General features: G+C 47.8%; 1 protein-coding gene across 7 annotated transcripts in view; it reads right to left on the bottom strand.

The window, feature by feature from the left end:
- Window positions 1–8,795, bottom strand: part of LOC110487800 (chromatin remodeler ATRX) — a 104,289-nt gene extending 95,494 nt beyond the window's left edge. For 5 of the 7 annotated variants that reach the window (XM_090198938.1, XM_090198940.1, XM_090198941.1 and 2 more), the window contains exons 1-4: window positions 8,581–8,795; window positions 3,298–3,401; window positions 2,916–3,051; window positions 900–995 (exon numbers count right to left, since the gene is read on the bottom strand). In XM_090198938.1, the coding sequence (XP_090055064.1) occupies window positions 900–995; window positions 2,916–3,051; window positions 3,298–3,396 (331 nt within the window). In that variant the 5' untranslated portion in view covers window positions 3,397–3,401; window positions 8,581–8,795. The remainder of the gene's footprint in view (window positions 1–899; window positions 996–2,915; window positions 3,052–3,297; window positions 3,402–8,580) is intronic. The other 2 variants (XM_090198942.1, XM_090198939.1) reach the window with 1 other exon arrangement.
- Between the last annotated feature and the right edge of the window lie 10,051 nt (window positions 8,796–18,846).

Raw genomic sequence — 18,846 nt, 5'->3', positions numbered from 1 at the left:
GGGATCGAAATCTAGATAAAAACCCTCACTGTTAGAAACGAAACTCACTAACAGCCAGGCTAGAATATAAATTAACTGTATTCAGTAGTGTACTCCCCAATAAGGAGACTGGCAACGTTACTCAGCAATGACACAGCCCATCAGTTTGAGTGGAACTTAAAAAATTACATTTGGACAAGGGACCTAAAATTAGCCGGATTAGGTAGCCGGTAGGCCAACGGTTTAACAAAAATGGGGCTTCCAACTGTTTTTTTTTTTTTTTACTTTAAAAATAAATTTAACTTGGGAAACTAGTAACCCTGGACACTAGCTAGAAACTTCAAATAAAATAGTATTTGTCACATGCGTCATAAAAAGGTTTAGACAAACAATGAAATGCTAATGAGCCCTTACCAACAAGGCACTGCAAGTAGTCTGGGGAGCTAGTGTAGCTCTGTAGTGCTCTGTGGTTGGAAGCCGAGCAGTTGCCATACCAGGCAGTGATGCAACCATGTACTGTTATTTCTGTCGCTTTAGGTGACATATGCTGTTTTAGGTGACGCGCGAGTCTGCTGTTTTAGGTGACGCGCGAGTCTGCTGTTTTAGGTGACGCGCGAGTCTGCTGTTTTAGGTGACGCGCGAGTCTGCTGTTTTAGGTGACGCGCGAGTCTGCTGTTTTAGGTGACGCGCGAGTCTGCTGTTTTAGGTGATCTAACTGCCTTAATGTGTTTGGACCCCAGGAAGAGCAGTTAATGGGGATCCCTAATAGACACAAATATCAATCCCAAAAGGTTTGATTTCATTAAACTGGCAGTAGTTGTGATTATTAGGCTGTAGGAACACCCTCTGGTCAAAACCTTGGGGGCTTCTCCGACTATCCCCTGGTTGGTAGCAGTGTGGTATATAGTGAGGAGACTAACCTGTCTTTCTCCGTGAGAGGTCCACTCGGAGCTTCATGGCTCCTCTGCTCTTGTCCTCCTTGTCAGTCCCAGCAGGAGGCCGCACAACCAACATCCCTGAAGGAGAGGACAGGAAAGTAGGGTGTCAGCATGCTTTAGTTCGGCTGGAGAACAGTAATCTGGTCTAGGGGAACCTAACGAGGGAGCTTCATACTCCCAGAAAAAAAAAAAACGTACTAAATGTCCTCATAATATACAGTGCATTTCGGGAGGTATTCAGACCCCGTGACTTTTTCCACATTGTTACGTTACAGCCTTATTCTAAAATGGATTACATTGTTTTTCCCTCCTCAATCTACACACACTACCCCATAATTACAAAGCAGATTAGACATTATTGCAAACGTATTTAAGATTAAAACCTGAAATGTCACATTTCCATAAGTATTCAGACTCGTTACGCAGCACTATGTTGAAGCACCTTTGGCAGCGATTACAGCCTCCAGTCTTCTTGGGTATGACGCTACAAGCTAATCACACCTGTATTTGGGGAGTTTCTCCCATTCTTCTCTGCAGATCCTCTCAAGCTCTGTCAGGTTGGATGGGGAGTGTTGCTGCACAGCTATTTTCAGGTCTCTCCAGAGATCAGGTTCAAGCCCGGGCTCTGACTGGGCCACTCAAGGACATTCAGAGACTTGTCCTGAAGCCACTCCTGCGTTGTCTTGGCTGTGTGCTTAGGGTCATTGTCCTGTTGAAAGGTCAACCTTCGCACCACTCGGGGGTCCTGAGCGCTCTGGAGCAGATTTTTATTAAGGATCGCTCTGTACCTTGCTCTATTCATCTTTCCCTCGATCCTGACTAGTTTCCCAGTCCCAGAGCATGATGCTGCCACCAACATGCTTCACCATAGGAATGAGGTCAGGTTTCCTCCAGACATGAAGATTGAACTCTTTGACCTGAATGCCAATCTTGGTTTCATTAGACAAGAGATTCTTATTTCTCATGGTCTGAGTCCTTTAGGTGCCTTTTGGCAAACTCCAAGCGGGCTGTCATGTACCTTTACTGAGGAGTGGCTTCCGTCTGGCCACTCTACCATAAAGGCCTGATTGGTGGAGTGCTGCAGAGATGGTTGTCCTTCTGGAAGGTTCTCCCATCTCCACAGAGGAACTCTGGAACTCGGAGCCATACGGACAATTCCTTTGACCTCGTGGTTTCGTTTTTGCTCTGACATACACTGTCAACTGTGGGACCATATAGACAGGTGTGTTGCCTTTCCATATCATATCCAATCAATTGAATTTACCAAAAGGTGGACTCCAATCAAGTTGTAGAAACATCTCAAGGATGATCAATGGAAACAGGATCCACCTGAGCTCAATTTCGAGTCTCATAGCAAAGGGTCTGAATACAGAGATAAGATAAATAAAAAACATAAGACATTTGAAAACAGATCTAAATAAACGTTTTTGCTTTGTCATTATGGGGTATTGTGATGTCATACTGGGGTAGTGTGATGTCATTGTGATGTCATTGTGGGGTATTGTGATGTCATTGTGGGGTATTGTGATGTCATTGTGGGGTATTGTGATGTCATTGTGGGGTAGTGTGTGTAGATTGATGAGGGGGAAAACAATTTAATCCGTTTTAGAATAAGGCTGTAACGTAAAAATGTGGAAAAAGGGAAGGGCACTGAATGAGGGTCAGATGAGATAAATGGTGGAAGTAGACATTATGCTCCTCCCACAACCAGAGAAACACCCCCCCCTTTCTATAGGAAGACAGAAATGAAAGTCTAACAAACAGAAACAACAGGTGGCTGGGTGGTACAGACCTATATAGTGCACTACTTTAGACCAGAGCCAGAGCCCTATGGTGCCCTATTCCCTATACTAAACTACTTACCCTTGAACATCAACTCAGAACAGACCAACAAACACATAATTATCCACAAAGTGTGGAAATGCACCTTTTGGCTCCACAATGATATTAAGAAGCACTAAAACCCGTGCTGGCCCCAGATCTAGTGGTAGACCTTACCATCTGAGGCGCCATCGTCCTGTCCACTCTCGTCCGAGGTGTCTGACTCATTCCCTCCAACTTGCTTGGCTGCAACAGAAGGCTTCCTCTTGGTGTGAGAAGAGGAGGGTCTCTCAGTCTCTGTTGAGCTCCCAGCCTGAGGAATAAACAGTCATGACAGTCTATTAAAAAACATCCAAGAGGAAAAAGCATGAGAATAGCCCCAGAGTGATCGTAGTGTCCTGTTGTCTGCCACAGAAGCTACAGTCTGGCTGTTCACCAAATGGCACCCAATTCCCCATCTAGTGCACTACTGTTTTTGGTAAAACAATGTTTGTGCCCAGGTGGATACATTTGAAAAAGTAAGCAGGGGACATAGAAAGATCATCTGATGTTGACCTACCTCCTCCTCCTCGTCCTCCTCCATCTGGTCTGTAATCGGAAGCTGACCTACTTCCTCCTCCATCACTTGGTCTGTAGATTCAGCTGAGGCCTTACTCATTTTACCTGCCAACAACAAGCCATTATCAGGTCTGAAATTATACATATTAGCTCCCAGTCATTTATTGGGTAAATCACCACCGTTTCGGCATCACTGTGCCTTCTTCAGGGTGATAACCTGGTTCAAGTATTCATGACATGTCGACAAACAGTCCAATTAGTGAAACCAATGACAATAGCGAGGGGTGTGTCATAATGATTAAGTTAATTAGAATGGATTGAAAAATAAGTTTATGGCATATTAAATATATTAGACTATTGTTGTCATATGGAAACATCATTTAATAATTGTACATAATATTAGCATCAACATACATTCTTTGACTTTCACTGTTTCCCATTTCATTACATCCTTTGGTTAAACCATAAGAAGCATCATCAACAGGGGAAACATATTTGCTGTACGCTGATCAACTGTAGAAAGAATATCCATTTATATTTATTTATTTACTTGTTCATAAGAAGGGCCTGAGATCAGTCAATATTCAGACCACTAGGGGTCAATGTTTTTTTAGACAGGATATCCAGTAAGACTCCCTTTGTAGTTGTAGGATCTCGATGTCACCTCCTCTACTTGGTGGAGCAACATGCCGGTGTGTTTGAGGGAGGTGATAGGATGGTTAGATTCAACGAAGTGGGCTGCTATTGGATAGTCAATGTTCTTACACCTGATTGAGCTGCGGTGTTCCGCTATGCGTTGTTTTAGTTGTCTTTTCGTTTGTCCTACGTTGGCTTTTCCACATGAACAGGTGATGAGATAGAGTTATCACGAAGACCAAGGTAGTAATCTAACAGGGACTTTTCAACCTGTATGTGGGCATCTGAAGGCTGTTTAATAGTGCTATTGCCCTGTGCGCATGAGCCACATTTGTAGTTCCCATTTGGAATGGGTGTCTAGAATAGAGGTCGACCGATTATGATTGTTCAGCACCGATACCAATTATTGAAGGACCAAAGAAGCCAATTTAAAAATAAATGTATTTGTAATAATGACAATTACAACAATAATGAATGAACACTTAATATAATACATCAATAAAATAAATTTAGCCTCAAATAAATAATGAAAAATGTTCAGTTTGATTTAAATAATGCAAAAACAGTGTTGGAGAAGAAAGTAAAAGTGCTGTATTCGCGTAACAGGCAGTCTCCTTGTGGAGTGCACAAGGACTAGTTAACTGTAAGGTTGCAAGATTGGATTCCCCGAGCTGACACGGTGAAAATCTGTTGCTCTGCTCCTGAACAAGTCAGTTAACCCACCGTTCCTAGCCCTCACCCTCCGATCCAACAGGTCCCAGACGTGTTCAATGGGATTGAGACCAAGGCTCTTCACTGGCCATGGCAGAACACTGACATTCCTGTCTTGCAGGAAATCACACACAGAACGAGCAGTATGGCTGGTGGAGGGTCATGTCAGGATGAGCCTGCAGGAAGGGTACCACATGAGGGAGGAGGATGTCTTCCCTGTAACACACCGTATTGAGATTACCTGCAATGACAACAAGCTCAGTCCGATGATGCCGTGACACACCGCCCCAGACCATGACAGACCCTCCACCTCCAAATCAATCCCGCTCCATAGTACAGGCCTCGGTGTAACGCTCATTCCTTCGACGATAAATGCGAATCCGACCATCACCCCTGGTGAGACAAAATAGTGACTCGTCAAGGAAGAGCACTTTTCGCCAGTCCTGTCTGTTCCAGCAACGGTGGGTTTGTGCCCATAGGCGACGTTGTTGCCGGTGATGTCTGGTGAGGACCTGCCTTACAACAGGCCTACAAGCCCTTAGTCCAGCCTCTCTCAGCATATTGAGGACAGTCTGAGCACTGATGGAGGGATTTGTGCGTTCCTGGTGTAACTCGGGCAGTTGTTGTTGCCATTCTGTACCTGTCCCACAGGTTTGATGTTCTGATGTGACAACACCTGCACAGGAGCGGTACACGTGGTCTGTCACTGCGAGGACAATCAGCTGTCCATCCTGTCTCCCTTTAGCACTGTCTTAGGCGTCTCACAGTACGGACATTGCAAGTTATTGCCCTGGCCCCATCTGCAGTCTTCATGCCTCCTTGCAGCATGCCTAAGGCAGGTTCACACAGATGAGCAGGGACCCTGGGCATCTTTCTTTTGGTGTTTTTCAGAGTCAGTAGAAAGGCCTCTTCAGTGTCCTAAGTTTTCATAACTGTGACCTTAATTGCCTACCGTAACGACCGTTCCACGTGTGCACGTTCATTAATTGTTTATGGTTCATTGAACAAGCATGCTTTCCCCCCCTCATCTACACAGAATACCCCATAATGACAAAGCAAAAACAGGTTCAGATATTAAAAAAACTGAAATACCTTTGCTTAATTATTCAGTCCCTTTGCTATGAGACTTGAAATTGAGCTCAGGTGCATCCTGTTTCCATTGATCATCCTTGAGATGTTTCTACAACTTGATTGGAGTCCACCTGTGATAAATTCCATTGATTGGACATGATTTGGAAAAGGCACACACACACCTGTCTAAATCCAAGCCAAAAGGTCGAAGCTCAGAGACAGGATTGCGTTGAGGTACAAATCTGGGGAAGGGTACCAAAACATTTCTGTAGCATTTAAGGTCCCAAGAACACAGTGGCCTCCGTCAATAAATGGAATCACCAAGACTCTTCCTAGAGCTGGACACCCGGCCAAACTGATCAATCGGAGGAGATGTGCCTTGGTCAGGGAGGCGACCAAGAACCCAATGGTAACTGACAGAGCTCCAGAGATTCTCTGTGGAGATGGGAGAATCTGCCCGAAGGACAACCATCTCTGCAGCACCACCACCAATCAAGCCTTCATGGTAGAATGGCCAGAAGGAACCAACTCCTCAGACAAAGGCACATGGCAGCCCTCTTCGAGTTTGCCAAAAAGGCACCTAAAGGACTCTCAGACCATGAGAAACATGACACTCTGGTCTGATGAAACCAAGATTGAACCCTTTGGCCTGAATGCCAAGTGTCACTTCTGGAGGAAACCTGGCACCATCACCACGGTGAAGCATGGTGGTAGCAGCATCATGTCGTGGGGATGTTTTTCAGCAGCAGGGACTGGGAGACTAGTCAGGACCGAGGAAATTATGAACAGAACAAAGTAAAGAGCGATCCTTGATGAAAACCTGCTCCAGAGCACTCAGGACCTCAGACTGGGGCGAAGGTTCACCTTCCAATAGGACAATGACCCTAAACACACAGCCAAGACAACGCAGGAGTGGCTTTGGGACAAGTCTCCGAATGTCCTTGAGTGACCCAGTCAGAGCCCGGGCTTGAACCTGGTCTAACATCTCTGGAGACCTGAAAATAGCTGTGCAGTGACGCTCCCCATCCATCCTGACAGAGCTTGAGAGGAACGGGAGAAACTCCGCAAATACAGATGAGCCAAGCTTGTAGTGTCATACCCAAGAAGACTTGAGGCTGTAATCGCTGCCAAAGGTGCTATTACAAAGTACTGAGTAAAGGGTCTGAATAATTATGTAAATGTCAGTTGTTTTTTTTAATACATTTGCTAACATCTCTAAAAACCTGTTTTTCCTTTATCATTATGGGGTATTGTGATGTCATAGGGTATTGTGATGTCATTATGGGGTATTGTGATGTCATAGGGTATTGTGATGTCATTGGGTATTGTGATGTCATTATGGGGTATTGTGTGTAGATTGATGAAGAAAAAAACAATTGAATCCATTTTAGAATAAGGCTGTAACGTAACAATGTGGAAACAGTGGAGGGGTCTGAATGCTTTCGGAAAGCGCTGCATGTACAAATAACTAGGATTAAAGTGACAAACAGTAAAAGTAGCATTTGTGATGAGTAAAACGTTAGTACAAAAAGGGTCAATGCAGATAGTCTGGGTAGCTATTTGTTTAACTATTTAGCAGTTTTATGGCTTTTGGGGGTTGAAGCTGTTCAGGTTCCTGTTGGTTCCAGACTTGGTGCATCGGTAACGGTTTGCCGTGCGGTAGCAGAGAGGACAGTCTATTACTAGGGTGGCCGGAGTCTGGCCCTTTTTAGGGCCTTCCTCTGACACTGCCTGGTATACAGGTCTTAGATGGCAGGGAGCACAGCCCCAGTGAAGCACCACACTCTGTAGCGTCTTCCCAAACAGTTTCCATACCAAGCAGTGATGCAGCCAGTCAAGATGGTGCAGCTGTATAACTTGAGGATCTGAGGGCCCATGCCAAATCATTTCAGCCTCCCGCGGAAGGAAGAGGCTAGTTACATGGTTAGCTAGCAACCAAACATTACGGTCCGTTTTTTTACTATTCATATTATATATATAACCTAACAAACGTTAGCTTGCTAGATCGCTACTTAACTTAGTAAAATTCATTTACAACAGCTCGTTGTAAAGAGAAAAAAAGACCAGAGCGCTAGCTCTAGTTAGCATTTAGCTAACTCGGATAATTCATTGCCATTTTGCGTCGTTATAGGCGTGAAGCGGTTCTGTTGCTCATCTCTCTAATGTATCGGTTTCCTGTCTGCCGTGTGCGCTTCCAGGGAGGCTCTCTGGCATGTACATGAAGGCCAACTGGGAGAGAAACGGTCTACAAAAACGCGGGCCTCATCCCATCAAAGGCTAACTAACTAGAAAACGGGTTAGTGCACATACAAGATGGCTAAATAGCTAAGTCAACCAGACAAAGTTATGAGATCAAACAAAACAGACATCACTGCAGCAAGTCAAGATTTCAGAGAATATGTTCCCCGGGCAACCCTGCAATCCCAGTGCAGGCATGGTCCAGTGCATTCAGAGGCATGCACCGAAATGCATGCATCCGTTTATCCCCCTCCCCCCTAGAATGAAATGTAACATCTCACATTAGTTAGCATGCTAGTTAGCAAGTCAACTGCGACTAGCTGATGCATTTCAAGACAACACAGGTGGAATTGTACGCGCACAATTGTTTTGTGATGCAACATTTACCATTTCGAAAATACTCACTAATAGTGGATAGTTCGATATATAGATATATAGCTTATAAAATACCTCAGAGTTTTTCATACTGTAAGCTAACTACATTGCTGCGTTGGAGAAAACGTACCGGCTCCGCTGCGTAACACCGTTACATAGCTAGACAGCTAACTAGCCTAGCACAGTGTTTCAATGCAAAGCCGCCAACATCAGGAACTGCTTTTTAGGAAAAAAAGCCGAATATTACGCATACCTTCTGTACTCTGTAGTCATTTCTTGAACGACTGAGACACGTGTAGTTCTTGGCACGTCGTCCCGGAGATAAAAACACTGTTAATTTTAGAGAGAAGAAAAATATATATCGACTATTGATGCAACCCTGTTCACTGGAGACAAAGCAAAGTCGCCATCATACCGGATGGCTGGAGACGCGCTAAAATGGCGCATCAAGCGCAAATCGTATCTGCTATCCTATTGGTTGATGAGTCAGGAAATTCTGGCTTTCCGATTGGCCAAAACCTTTTGAGCGTTCCCATAGGCTTAGAATATAGTGCGTACAGAAATCTCTTAATATCTACTGGCGATTTTTTGTGTGTGTCCCACCTCTTTGATCTGGTTTTATTTGTTATTCATTCATGAATAATACACACAGAGGCAGGCACCACACTGTACACATTCTACAATGGAAATGCCACATGCATACCCGGTACACACTATTTTGCTCTGATATTCTGAGCCTCCCGTAGATGCAGGCTGCATTCTGGTCTCAGTCTTGAATTCTACACTATATTGTACTAGATTCTAAACTATATGTACTAGATTCTAAACTATATAGTACTGAATTATAAACTATATTGTACTAGATTCTAAACTCTCTTGTACTAGATTCTAAACTATATTGCTTTCTAAACTATATTGTACTAGATTCTAAACTATAGTGTACTAGATTCTAAACTATATTGCTTTCTAAACTATATTGTACTAGATTCTAAACTATTGTACTAGATTCTAAACTATATTGCTTTCTACTCTATATTGTACTTGATTCTAAACTCCATTGCTTTCTAAACTATATTGTGCTAGATTCTAAACTCTATTGCTTTCTACACTATATTGTACTAGATTCTAAACTCCATTGCTTTCTAAACTCTATTGTACTAGATTCTAAACTCCATTGCTTTCTACACTATATTGTACTAGATTCTAAACTCTATTGTACTAGATTCTAAACCATTGCTTTCTACACTATATTGTACTAGATTCTAAACTCGATTGTACTAGATTCTAAACTCCATTGCTTTCTAAACTATATTGTGCTAGATTCTAAACTCTATTGCTTTCTAAAGTTGACTCTAGTCTATTGTGCTGCCAAACTTATTCCACACTCAGAGCCTGGCCTGTCCCCTCGGGTAGGCCTACGTCTTCCCCACTCAGAGCCTACCCGACAGGTAGGCCTACGTCTTTGTCACGCCCTGGCCATAGAGAAGCTTTTATTCTCTATTTTGGTTAGGCCAGGGTGTGACTAGGGTGGGCATTCTATGTTCATTTTCTATGTTTTGTATTTCTTTGTTGTTTGGCGGGTGTGGTTCTCAATCAGAGGCAGCTGTCTATCGTTGTCTCTGATTGAGAACCATACTTAGGTAGCTTTTTCCCACATGGGTTTTGTGGGTAGTTGATTTCGGTTTAGTGTTTTTCACCTTTCAGGACTGTTTTGGTTATGACCGTTGTTATTTTCGTCTTTAGTGGTCAGTGTCAATAAACAAACATGAACACATACACGCTGTGCTTTGGTCCTCACCTTCTTCCACTAACAGCCGGTACAGAACTAGCCACCACCAAAGGACCAAGCAGCGTGGTGAAAGGGACTCCTGGACAGGTGAGCAGCGCTATTTGGACTATGAGACAACCTGGGAGGAGGTAGAAAGGTGGTTGGTCGACCCAGGGAGAGTGCCGGAGCCCGCCTGGGAGTCTCTGGAACAGTGTGAGGAGGGATACCGGCGACTGGAATTTGCAACACGAACACGGCTGGGAAGGAAGCCCGAGAGGCAGCCCCAAAAGATTTGGGGGTGGCAGTCAGGTTGGAGACCTGAGCCCAATCCCCGTGCTTACCGTGGCGAGCATGGGATTGGTCAGGCCTCGTGCTATGGGGTGATGCGCACTGTCTCGGCCGAGCATTCATAGGTTGGTGTGCTCGGTGCCAGCGTCCCGCATTTGCCGGGTGGAAGCTGGCATCCAGCCAGAACAGGTGGGGCCAGCTCTGCGCTCGAGACCGCCAGTACGCCTCCACGGCCCAGTGTGTCCGGCACTGCCAGAGTGTCCCCCGCCTGTCCGGCACTGCCAGAGTGTCCCCCGCCTGTCCGGCACTGCCAGAGTGTCCCCCGCCTGTCCGGCACTGCCAGAGTGTCCCCCGCCTGTCCGGCACTGCCAGAGTGTCCCCCGCCTGTCCGGCACTGCCAGAGTGTCCCCCGCCTGTCCGGCACTGCCAGAGTGTCCCCCGCCTGTCCGGCACTGCCAGAGTGTCCCCCGCCTGTCCGGCACTGCCAGAGTGTCCCCCGCCTGTCCGGCACTGCCAGAGTGTCCCCCGCCTGTCCGGCACTGCCAGAGTCTCCCCCGCCTGTCCGGCACTGCCAGAGTCTCCCCCGCCTGTCCGGCACTGCCAGAGTCTCCCCCGCCTGTCCGGCACTGCCAGAGTCTGTCCGGCGCTTGTTTTTGTAAATAGTGTCAATAAACAAACATGACCACGTACCACGCTGTGCTTTTGTCATCACCTTCTTCATGCAACGATGACAGTTAGTCTTCCCCACTCAGAGCCTGGCCTGTCCCCTCAGGTAGGCCTACGTCTTCCCCACTCAGAGCCTGGCCCCTCAGGTAGGCCTACATATTCTCCACTCAGAGCCTGGCCCCTCAGGTAGGCCTACATATTCCCCACTCAGAGCCTGTCCCCTCAGGTAGGCCTACGTCTTCCCCACTCAGAGCCTGTCCCCTCAGGTAGGCCTACGTCTTCCCCACTCAGAGCCTGTCCCCTCAGGTAGGCCTACGTCTTCCCCACTCAGAGCCTGGCCCCTCAGGTAGGCCTACATATTCCCCCCTCAGAGCCTGTCCCCTCAGGTAGGCCTACATATTCCCCCCTCAGAGCCTGTCCCCTCAGGTAGGCCTACATATTCCCCACTCAGAGCCTGGCCTGTCCCCTCAGGTAGGCCTACATATTCCCCCCTCAGAGCCTGTCCCCTCAGGTAGGCCTACGTCTTCCCCACTCAGAGCCTGTCCCCTCAGGTAGGCCTACGTCTTCCCCCCTCAGAGCCTGGCCTGTCCCCTCAGGTAGGCCTACATATTCCCCCCTCAGAGCCTGGCCCCTCAGGTAGGCCTACATATTCCCCCCTCAGAGCCTGGCCCCTCAGGTAGGCCTACATATTCCCCCCTCAGAGCCTGTCCCCTCAGGTAGGCCTACGTCTTCCCCACTCAGAGCCTGGCCCCTCAGGTAGGCCTACGTCTTCCCCACTCAGAGCCTGGCCTGTTCCCTCAGGTAGGCCTACATATGCCCCACTCAGAGCCTGTCCCCTCAGGTAGGCCTACGTCTTCCCCACTCAGAGCCTGGCCCCTCAGGTAGGCCTACGTCTTCCCCACTCAGAGCCTGGCCTGTCCCCTCAGGTAGGCCTACATATTCCCCACTCAGAGCCTGTCCCCTCAGGTAGGCCTACGTCTTCCCCCCTCAGAGCCTGGCCCCTCAGGTAGGCCTACATATTCCCCACTCAGAGCCTGTCCCCTCAGGTAGGCCTACGTCTTCCCCCCTCAGAGCCTGTCCCCTCAGGTAGGCCTACGTATTCCCCCCTCAGAGCCTGTCCCCTCAGGTAGGCCTACATATTCCCCACTCAGAGCCTGTCCCCTCAGGTAGGCCTACATATTCCCCACTCAGAGCCTGGCCCCTCGGGTAGGCCTACGTCTTCCCCACTCAGAGCCTGTCCCCTCAGGTAGGCCTACGTCTTCCCCACTCAGAGCCTGTCCCCTCAGGTAGGCCTACATATTCCCCCCTCAGAGCCTGTCCCCTCAGGTAGGCCTACATATTCCCCCCTCAGAGCCTGTCCCCTCAGGTAGGCCTACATATTCCCCCCTCAGAGCCTGTCCCCTCAGGTAGGCCTACATATTCCCCACTCAGAGCCTGGCCTGTCCCCTCAGGTAGGCCTACATACTCCCCCCTCAGAGCCTGTCCCCTCAGGTAGGCCTACGTCTTCCCCACTCAGAGCCTGTCCCCTCAGGTAGGCCTACATATTCCCCACTCAGAGCCTGTCCCCTCAGGTAGGCCTACATATTCCCCACTCAGAGCCTGGCCCCTCAGGTAGGCCTACATATTCCCCACTCAGAGCCTGTCCCCTCAGGTACGCCTACGTCTTCCCCACTCAGAGCCTGGCCTGTCCCCTCAGGTAGGCCTACGTCTTCCCCACTCAGAGCCTGTCCCCTCAGGTAGGCCTACGTCTTCCCCACTCAGAGCCTGGCCTGTCCCCTCAGGTAGGCCTACATATTCCCCCCTCAGAGCCTGTCCCCTCAGGTAGGCCTACATATTCCCCCCTCAGAGCCTGTCCCCTCAGGTAGGCCTACGTCTTCCCCACTCAGAGCCTGTCCCCTCAGGTAGGCCTACATATTCCCCCCTCAGAGCCTGTCCCCTCAGGTAGGCCTACGTCTTCCCCACTCAGAGCCTGGCCCCTCAGGTAGGCCTACATATTCCCCACTCAGAGCCTGGCCCCTCAGGTAGGCCTACATATTCCCCACTCAGAGCCTGTCCCCTCAGGTAGGCCTACGTCTTCCCCACTCAGAGCCTGGCCCCTCAGGTAGGCCTACATATTCCCCCCTCAGAGCCTGTCCCCTCAGGTAGGCCTACATATTCCCCCCTCAGAGCCTGTCCCCTCAGGTAGGCCTACGTCTTCCCCACTCAGAGCCTGGCCCCTCAGGTAGGTCTACATATTCCCCCCTCAGAGCCTGTCCCCTCAGGTAGGCCTACATATTCCCCACTCAGAGCCTGTCCCCTCAGGTAGGCCTACGTATTCCCCCTCAGAGCCTGGCCCCTCAGGTAGGCCTACGTCTTCCCCACTCAGAGCCTGGCCTGTCCCCTCAGGTACGCCTACGTCTTCTCCACTCAGAGCCTGGCCTGTCCCCTCAAGTAGGCCTACGTCTTCCCCACTCAGAGCCTGTCCCCTCAGGTAGGCCTACATATTCCCCCCTCAGAGCCTGGCCCCTCAGGTAGGCCTACGTCTTCCCCACTCAGAGCCTGGCCCCTCAGGTAGGCCTACGTCTTCCCCACTCAGAGCCTGGCCCCTCAGGTAGGCCTACGTCTTCCCCACTCAGAGCCTGGCCCCTCAGGTACGCCTACGTCTTCTCCACTCAGAGCCTGGCCTGTCCCCTCAAGTAGGCCTACGTCTTCCCCACTCAGAGCCTGTCCCCTCAGGTAGGCCTACGTCTTCCCCACTCAGAGCCTGTCCTGTCCCCTCAGGTAGGCCTACATATTCCCCACTCAGAGCCTGTCCCCTCGGGTAGGCCTACAAAAAGTATGTTATAAACCAGGACACACTATTCTGAGGGATGCCTGGAAGAGCCTGAAAACCCTCTCTGGACTCAACAGTCACCACTAGCCTGCCTCATCCCAGGACCCTGCTACCAGCCAGCTACCACCCGGTACTCAACCCTGCACCTCAGAGACTCGGGATGCTTTGCCCTATGTATATAATCAAATCAAATTGCATTAGTCACATGTGCTGAATACAACAGGTGTAGTAGACCTTACAGTGAAATGCTTACTTAAAGAGCCCCTAACCAACAATGCAGGTTAAAAAAATATGCATAACAATCAGAAATAAAAGTAACAAGTGATTAAAGAGCAGCAGTAAAGTAACAATAGCTAGACTATATACAGGAGGTACCGGTACAGAGTCAATGTGCGGGGGCACCTGTTGAGGTAATATGTACATGTAGGTAGAGTTATTAAAGTGACTATTGTCATGGAAATTTCCTCTATTTACCAAATCATGAGAGCAAACCACACACACAAGTCAGAGTTGGTTATCACAAAGTCCATCTTTAATTATATGAGCTCTATCACAACCCTGTGACTCTCAGATCAATTCAGTGTCTATCAATGAATTCTCTGAGAGTCCCTCACACATTGTTACTGAGATTCTTTATAGCAAAGACACACATATCCAGACAGCATAGGCATAATTTATCGTTCAGCTTTGTCTCCTAAACTATGTTCTTTTCTCAAACTCAGAACCATAAACCAATCCTCCATATCAACAGGCATATATCAAATCCATCCTATCTTGACAAGATCACAGAGACACACTGACTGGCACACAGACATTGTGGAGCCAAGAGATAAACACTTGACCTCTCCCCTCTCTCCGGCCCAAGCAACTTAGTCTTGACATAGAACAGATACTGCAACCCCGCCACAGTATTATACAAAAATAACATTCTGATGAGAAGTAACTTACAAACATATGATGAATATAAAACATCTTACCTACGTTACCAACCAATTCTGATTATTCCCCAACACTATGCATAGATGATAACAACAGAGAGTAGCCGCGGCGTAAAAGGGAGGGAGATGGAGGTGCAATGCAAATAGTTTGGGCGCGCCGGTACCGCTTGCCGTGCGGTAGCAGAGAGAACAGTCTATGACTGGGGTGGCTGGAGTCTGACAATTTTATGGGTCTTTGTCTGACACCGCCTGGTATAGAGGTCCTGGATAGCAGGAAGCTTGGCCCCAGTGATATACTGGCCCATTTGCAATACCCTCTGTAGTGCCTTGCGTTCGGAGGCCGAGCAGTTGCCATACCAGGCAGTGATGCAACCGGTCAGGAAACTCTCGATGGGGCAGATGTAAAACCTTTTGAGGATCTGAGGACCCATGCCAAATCTTTTCAGTCTCCTGAGGGGGAATAGGTTTTGTCGTACCCTCTTCACGACTGTCTTGTGGTGCTTGGACCATGTTAGTTTGTTGGTGATGTGGACACCAAGGAACTTGAAGATCTCAACCCGCTCCACTACAGCCTGTCGAGAATGGGGGCGTGCTCGGTCATCTTTTTCCTGTAGTCCACAATCATATCCTTTGTCTTGATTACGTTGAGGGAGAGGTTGTTGTCCTGGCACCACACAGCCAGGTCTTTGACCTCCTCCATATAGGCTGTCTTGTCGTTGTCGGTGATCAGGCCTACCACTGTTGTGTTATTGGCAAACTTAATGATGGTGTTGGAGTCGTGCCTGGCCATGCAGTCATGAGTGAACAGGGAGTACAGGAGGGGACTGAGCATGCACCCCTAAGGGGCCCCTGTGTTGAGGATCAGCGTGGTTGATGTGTTGTCACCTACCCTTACCACCTGGGGGTGACCCGTCAGGAAGTCCAGGATCCAGTTGCAGAGGGATGTGTTAAGTCCCAGCTTATTGATGAGCTTTGAGGGTACTATGGTGTTGAACGCTGAGCTGTAGTCAATTAATAATATTCTCACATAGGTGTTCCTTTTGTCCAGGTGTGAAAGGGCAGTGTGGAATGCAAAATAGATTCCATCATCTGTGGATCTGTTGGGGCGGTATGCAAATTGGAGTGGGCCTAGGGTTTCTGGGATAATGGTGTTGATGTGAGCCATGACCATGCTTTCAAAGCACTTCATGGCAACAGATGTGAATGATACGGGTCAGTAGTCAATTAGGCAGGTTACCTTAGTGTTCTTGGGCACAGGCATGGCACTATGCCGGTTTGCTTTAAACATGTTGGTATTACAGACTCGGACAGGGAGAGGTTGAAAATGTCAGTGAAGACACTTGGTAGTTGGTCAGCACATGCTCACAGTACACGTCCTGGTAATTTGTCTGGCCCTGTGTACTTGTGAATGTTGACCTGTTTAAAGGTCTTACTCACATCGGCTGCGGAGAGCTTGATCACAATGTCTTCCGGGACAGCTTGTGCTGTCATGCATGTTTCAGTGTTATTTGCCACAAAGCAAGCATAGAAGTCATTTAGCTCGTCTGGTAGGCTCGTGTCACTGGGCTGCTCTTGGCTCTGCTTCCCTTTGTAGTCTGTAATGGTTTGCAAGCCCTGCCACATCTGACGAGTGTCAGTGTCGGTGTAGTACGATTCGATCTTAGCCCTGTGTTGGTGCTTTGCCTGTTTGATGGTTTGTCGGAGGGCATAGCAGGATTTCTTATAAACTTCCGGGTTAGAGTCCCGCTCCTTGAAAGCGGCAGCTCTAGCCTTTAGCTCAGTGCGGAAGTTGCTTGTAATCCATGGCTTCTGGTTGGGGTACGTACGTACGGTTACTGTGGGGACGACGTCATCGATGCACTTATTGATGAAGGCAATGGCTGAGGTGGTGTATTCCTCAATGTCATCGGAGGTGTCCCAGAATATATTCCAGTCTGTGCTAGCAAAACAGTCCTGTAGCTTAGCATCTGCTTCATCTGGCCACTTTTTTATTGATCCCTGGTGATTCCTGTTTTAATTTTTGATTGTAAGCAGGAATCAAGAGGAATTATGGTCCGCCGCCCCTTGTCTTACCTCGTCTTACCTTGTCTTACCTCGTCTTACCTCGTCTTACCTTGTCTTACCTCGTCTTACCTTGTCTTACCTCGTCTTACCTTGTCTTACCTTGTCTTACCTTGTCTTACAGTAGGGCAAGAAAGTATTTAGTCAGCCACCAATTGTGCAAGTTCTCCCACTTAAAAAGATGAGAGAGGCCTGTAATTTTCATCATAGGTACACTTCAACTATGACAGACAAAATGAGACAAAAAATTCCAGAAAATCACATTGTAGAATTTTTTATGAATTTATTTGCAAATTATGGTGGAAAATAAGTATTTGGTCAATAGCAAAAGTTTATCTCAATAATTTGTTACATACCCTTTGTTGGCAATGACAGAGGTCAAATGTTTTCTGTAAGTCTTCACAAGGTTTTCACACACTGTTGCTGGTATTTTGGCCCATTCCTCCATGCAGATCTCCTCTAGAGCAGTGATGTTTTGGGGCTGTTGCTGGGCAACACGGACTTTCAACTCCCTCCAAAGATTTTCTATGGGGTTGAGATCTGGAGACTGGCTAGGCCACTCCAGGACCTTGAAATGATTCTTACGAAACCACTCCTTCGTTGCCCGGGCGGTGTGTTTGGGATCATTGTCATGCTGAAAGAACCAGCCACGTTTCATCTTCAATGCCCTTGCTGATTGAAGGAGGTTTTCACTCAAAATCTCATGATACATGGCCCCATTCATTCTTTCCTTTACACGGATCAGTCGTCCTGGTCCCTTTGCAGAAAAACAGCCCCAAAGCATGATGTTTCCACCCCTATGCTTCACAGTAGGTACGGTGTTCTTTGGATGCAACTCAGCATTCTTTGTCCTCCAAACACGACGAGTTGAGTTTTTACCAAAAAGTTCTATTTTGGTTTCATCTGACCATATGACATTCTCCCAATCTTCTTCTGGATCATCCAAATGCTCTCTAGCAAACTTCAGACGGGCCAGGACATGTACTGGCTTAAGCAGGGGGACACGTCTGGCACTGCAGGATTTGAGTCCCTGGCGGCGTAGTGTGTTACTGATGGTAGGCTTTGTTACTTTGGTCCCAGCTCTCTGCATGTCATTCACTAGCTCCCCCCATTTTGACCCCACGGGGTGAGATCTTGCGTGGAGCCCCAGATCGAGGGAGATTATCAGTGGTCTTGTATGTCTTCCATTTCCTAATAATTGCTCCCACAGTTGATTTCTTCAAACCAAGCTGCTTACCTATTGCAGATTCAGTCTTCCCAGCCTGGTGCAGGCCTACAATTTTGTTTCTGGTGTCCTTTGACAGCTCTTTGGTCTTGGCCATAGTGGAGTTTGGAGTGTGACTGTTTGAGGTTGTGGACAGGTGTCTTTTATACTGATAACAAGTTCAAACAGGTGCTATTAATACAGGTAACGAGTGGAGGACAGAGGTCTGTGAGAGCCAGAAATCTTGCTTGTTTGTAGGTGACCAAATACTTATTTTCCATCATAATTTGCAAATAAATTCATAAAAAATCCTACAATGTTATTTTCTGGATTTTTTTCCTCATTTTGTCTGTCATAGTTGAAGTGTACCTATGATGAAAATTACAGGCCTCTCATCTTTTTAAGTGGGAGAACTTGCACAATTGGTGGCTGACTAAATACTTTTTTGCCCCACTGTACCTTGTCTTACCAGACGCCGCTGTTCTATCCTGTCTTACCTCGTCTTACCAGACGCCGCTGTTCTATCCTGTCTTACCTCGTCTTACCAGACGCCGCTGTTCTATCCTGTCTTACCTCGTCTTACCAGACACCGATGTTCTATCCTGTCTTACCTCGTGTTACCAGATGCCGCTGTTCTATCCTGTCTTACCTCGACTTACCAGACGCCGCTGTTCTATCCTGTCTTACCTCCTCTTACCAGACGCCACTGTTCTATCCTGTTTTACCTCGTCTTACCAGGCGCCGCTGTTCTATCCTGTCTTACCTCGTCTTACCAGATGCAG

Source organism: Oncorhynchus mykiss, chromosome 14 (genome assembly GCF_057628025.1).
Source record: "Oncorhynchus mykiss isolate SJ-2025 chromosome 14, ASM5762802v1, whole genome shotgun sequence".
NCBI classification, from domain to species: Eukaryota; Metazoa; Chordata; class Actinopteri; order Salmoniformes; family Salmonidae; genus Oncorhynchus; species Oncorhynchus mykiss.
The sequence above is the reverse complement of the archived record's forward strand: the minus strand, read 5'-3'. Positions and strand labels throughout refer to the sequence as shown.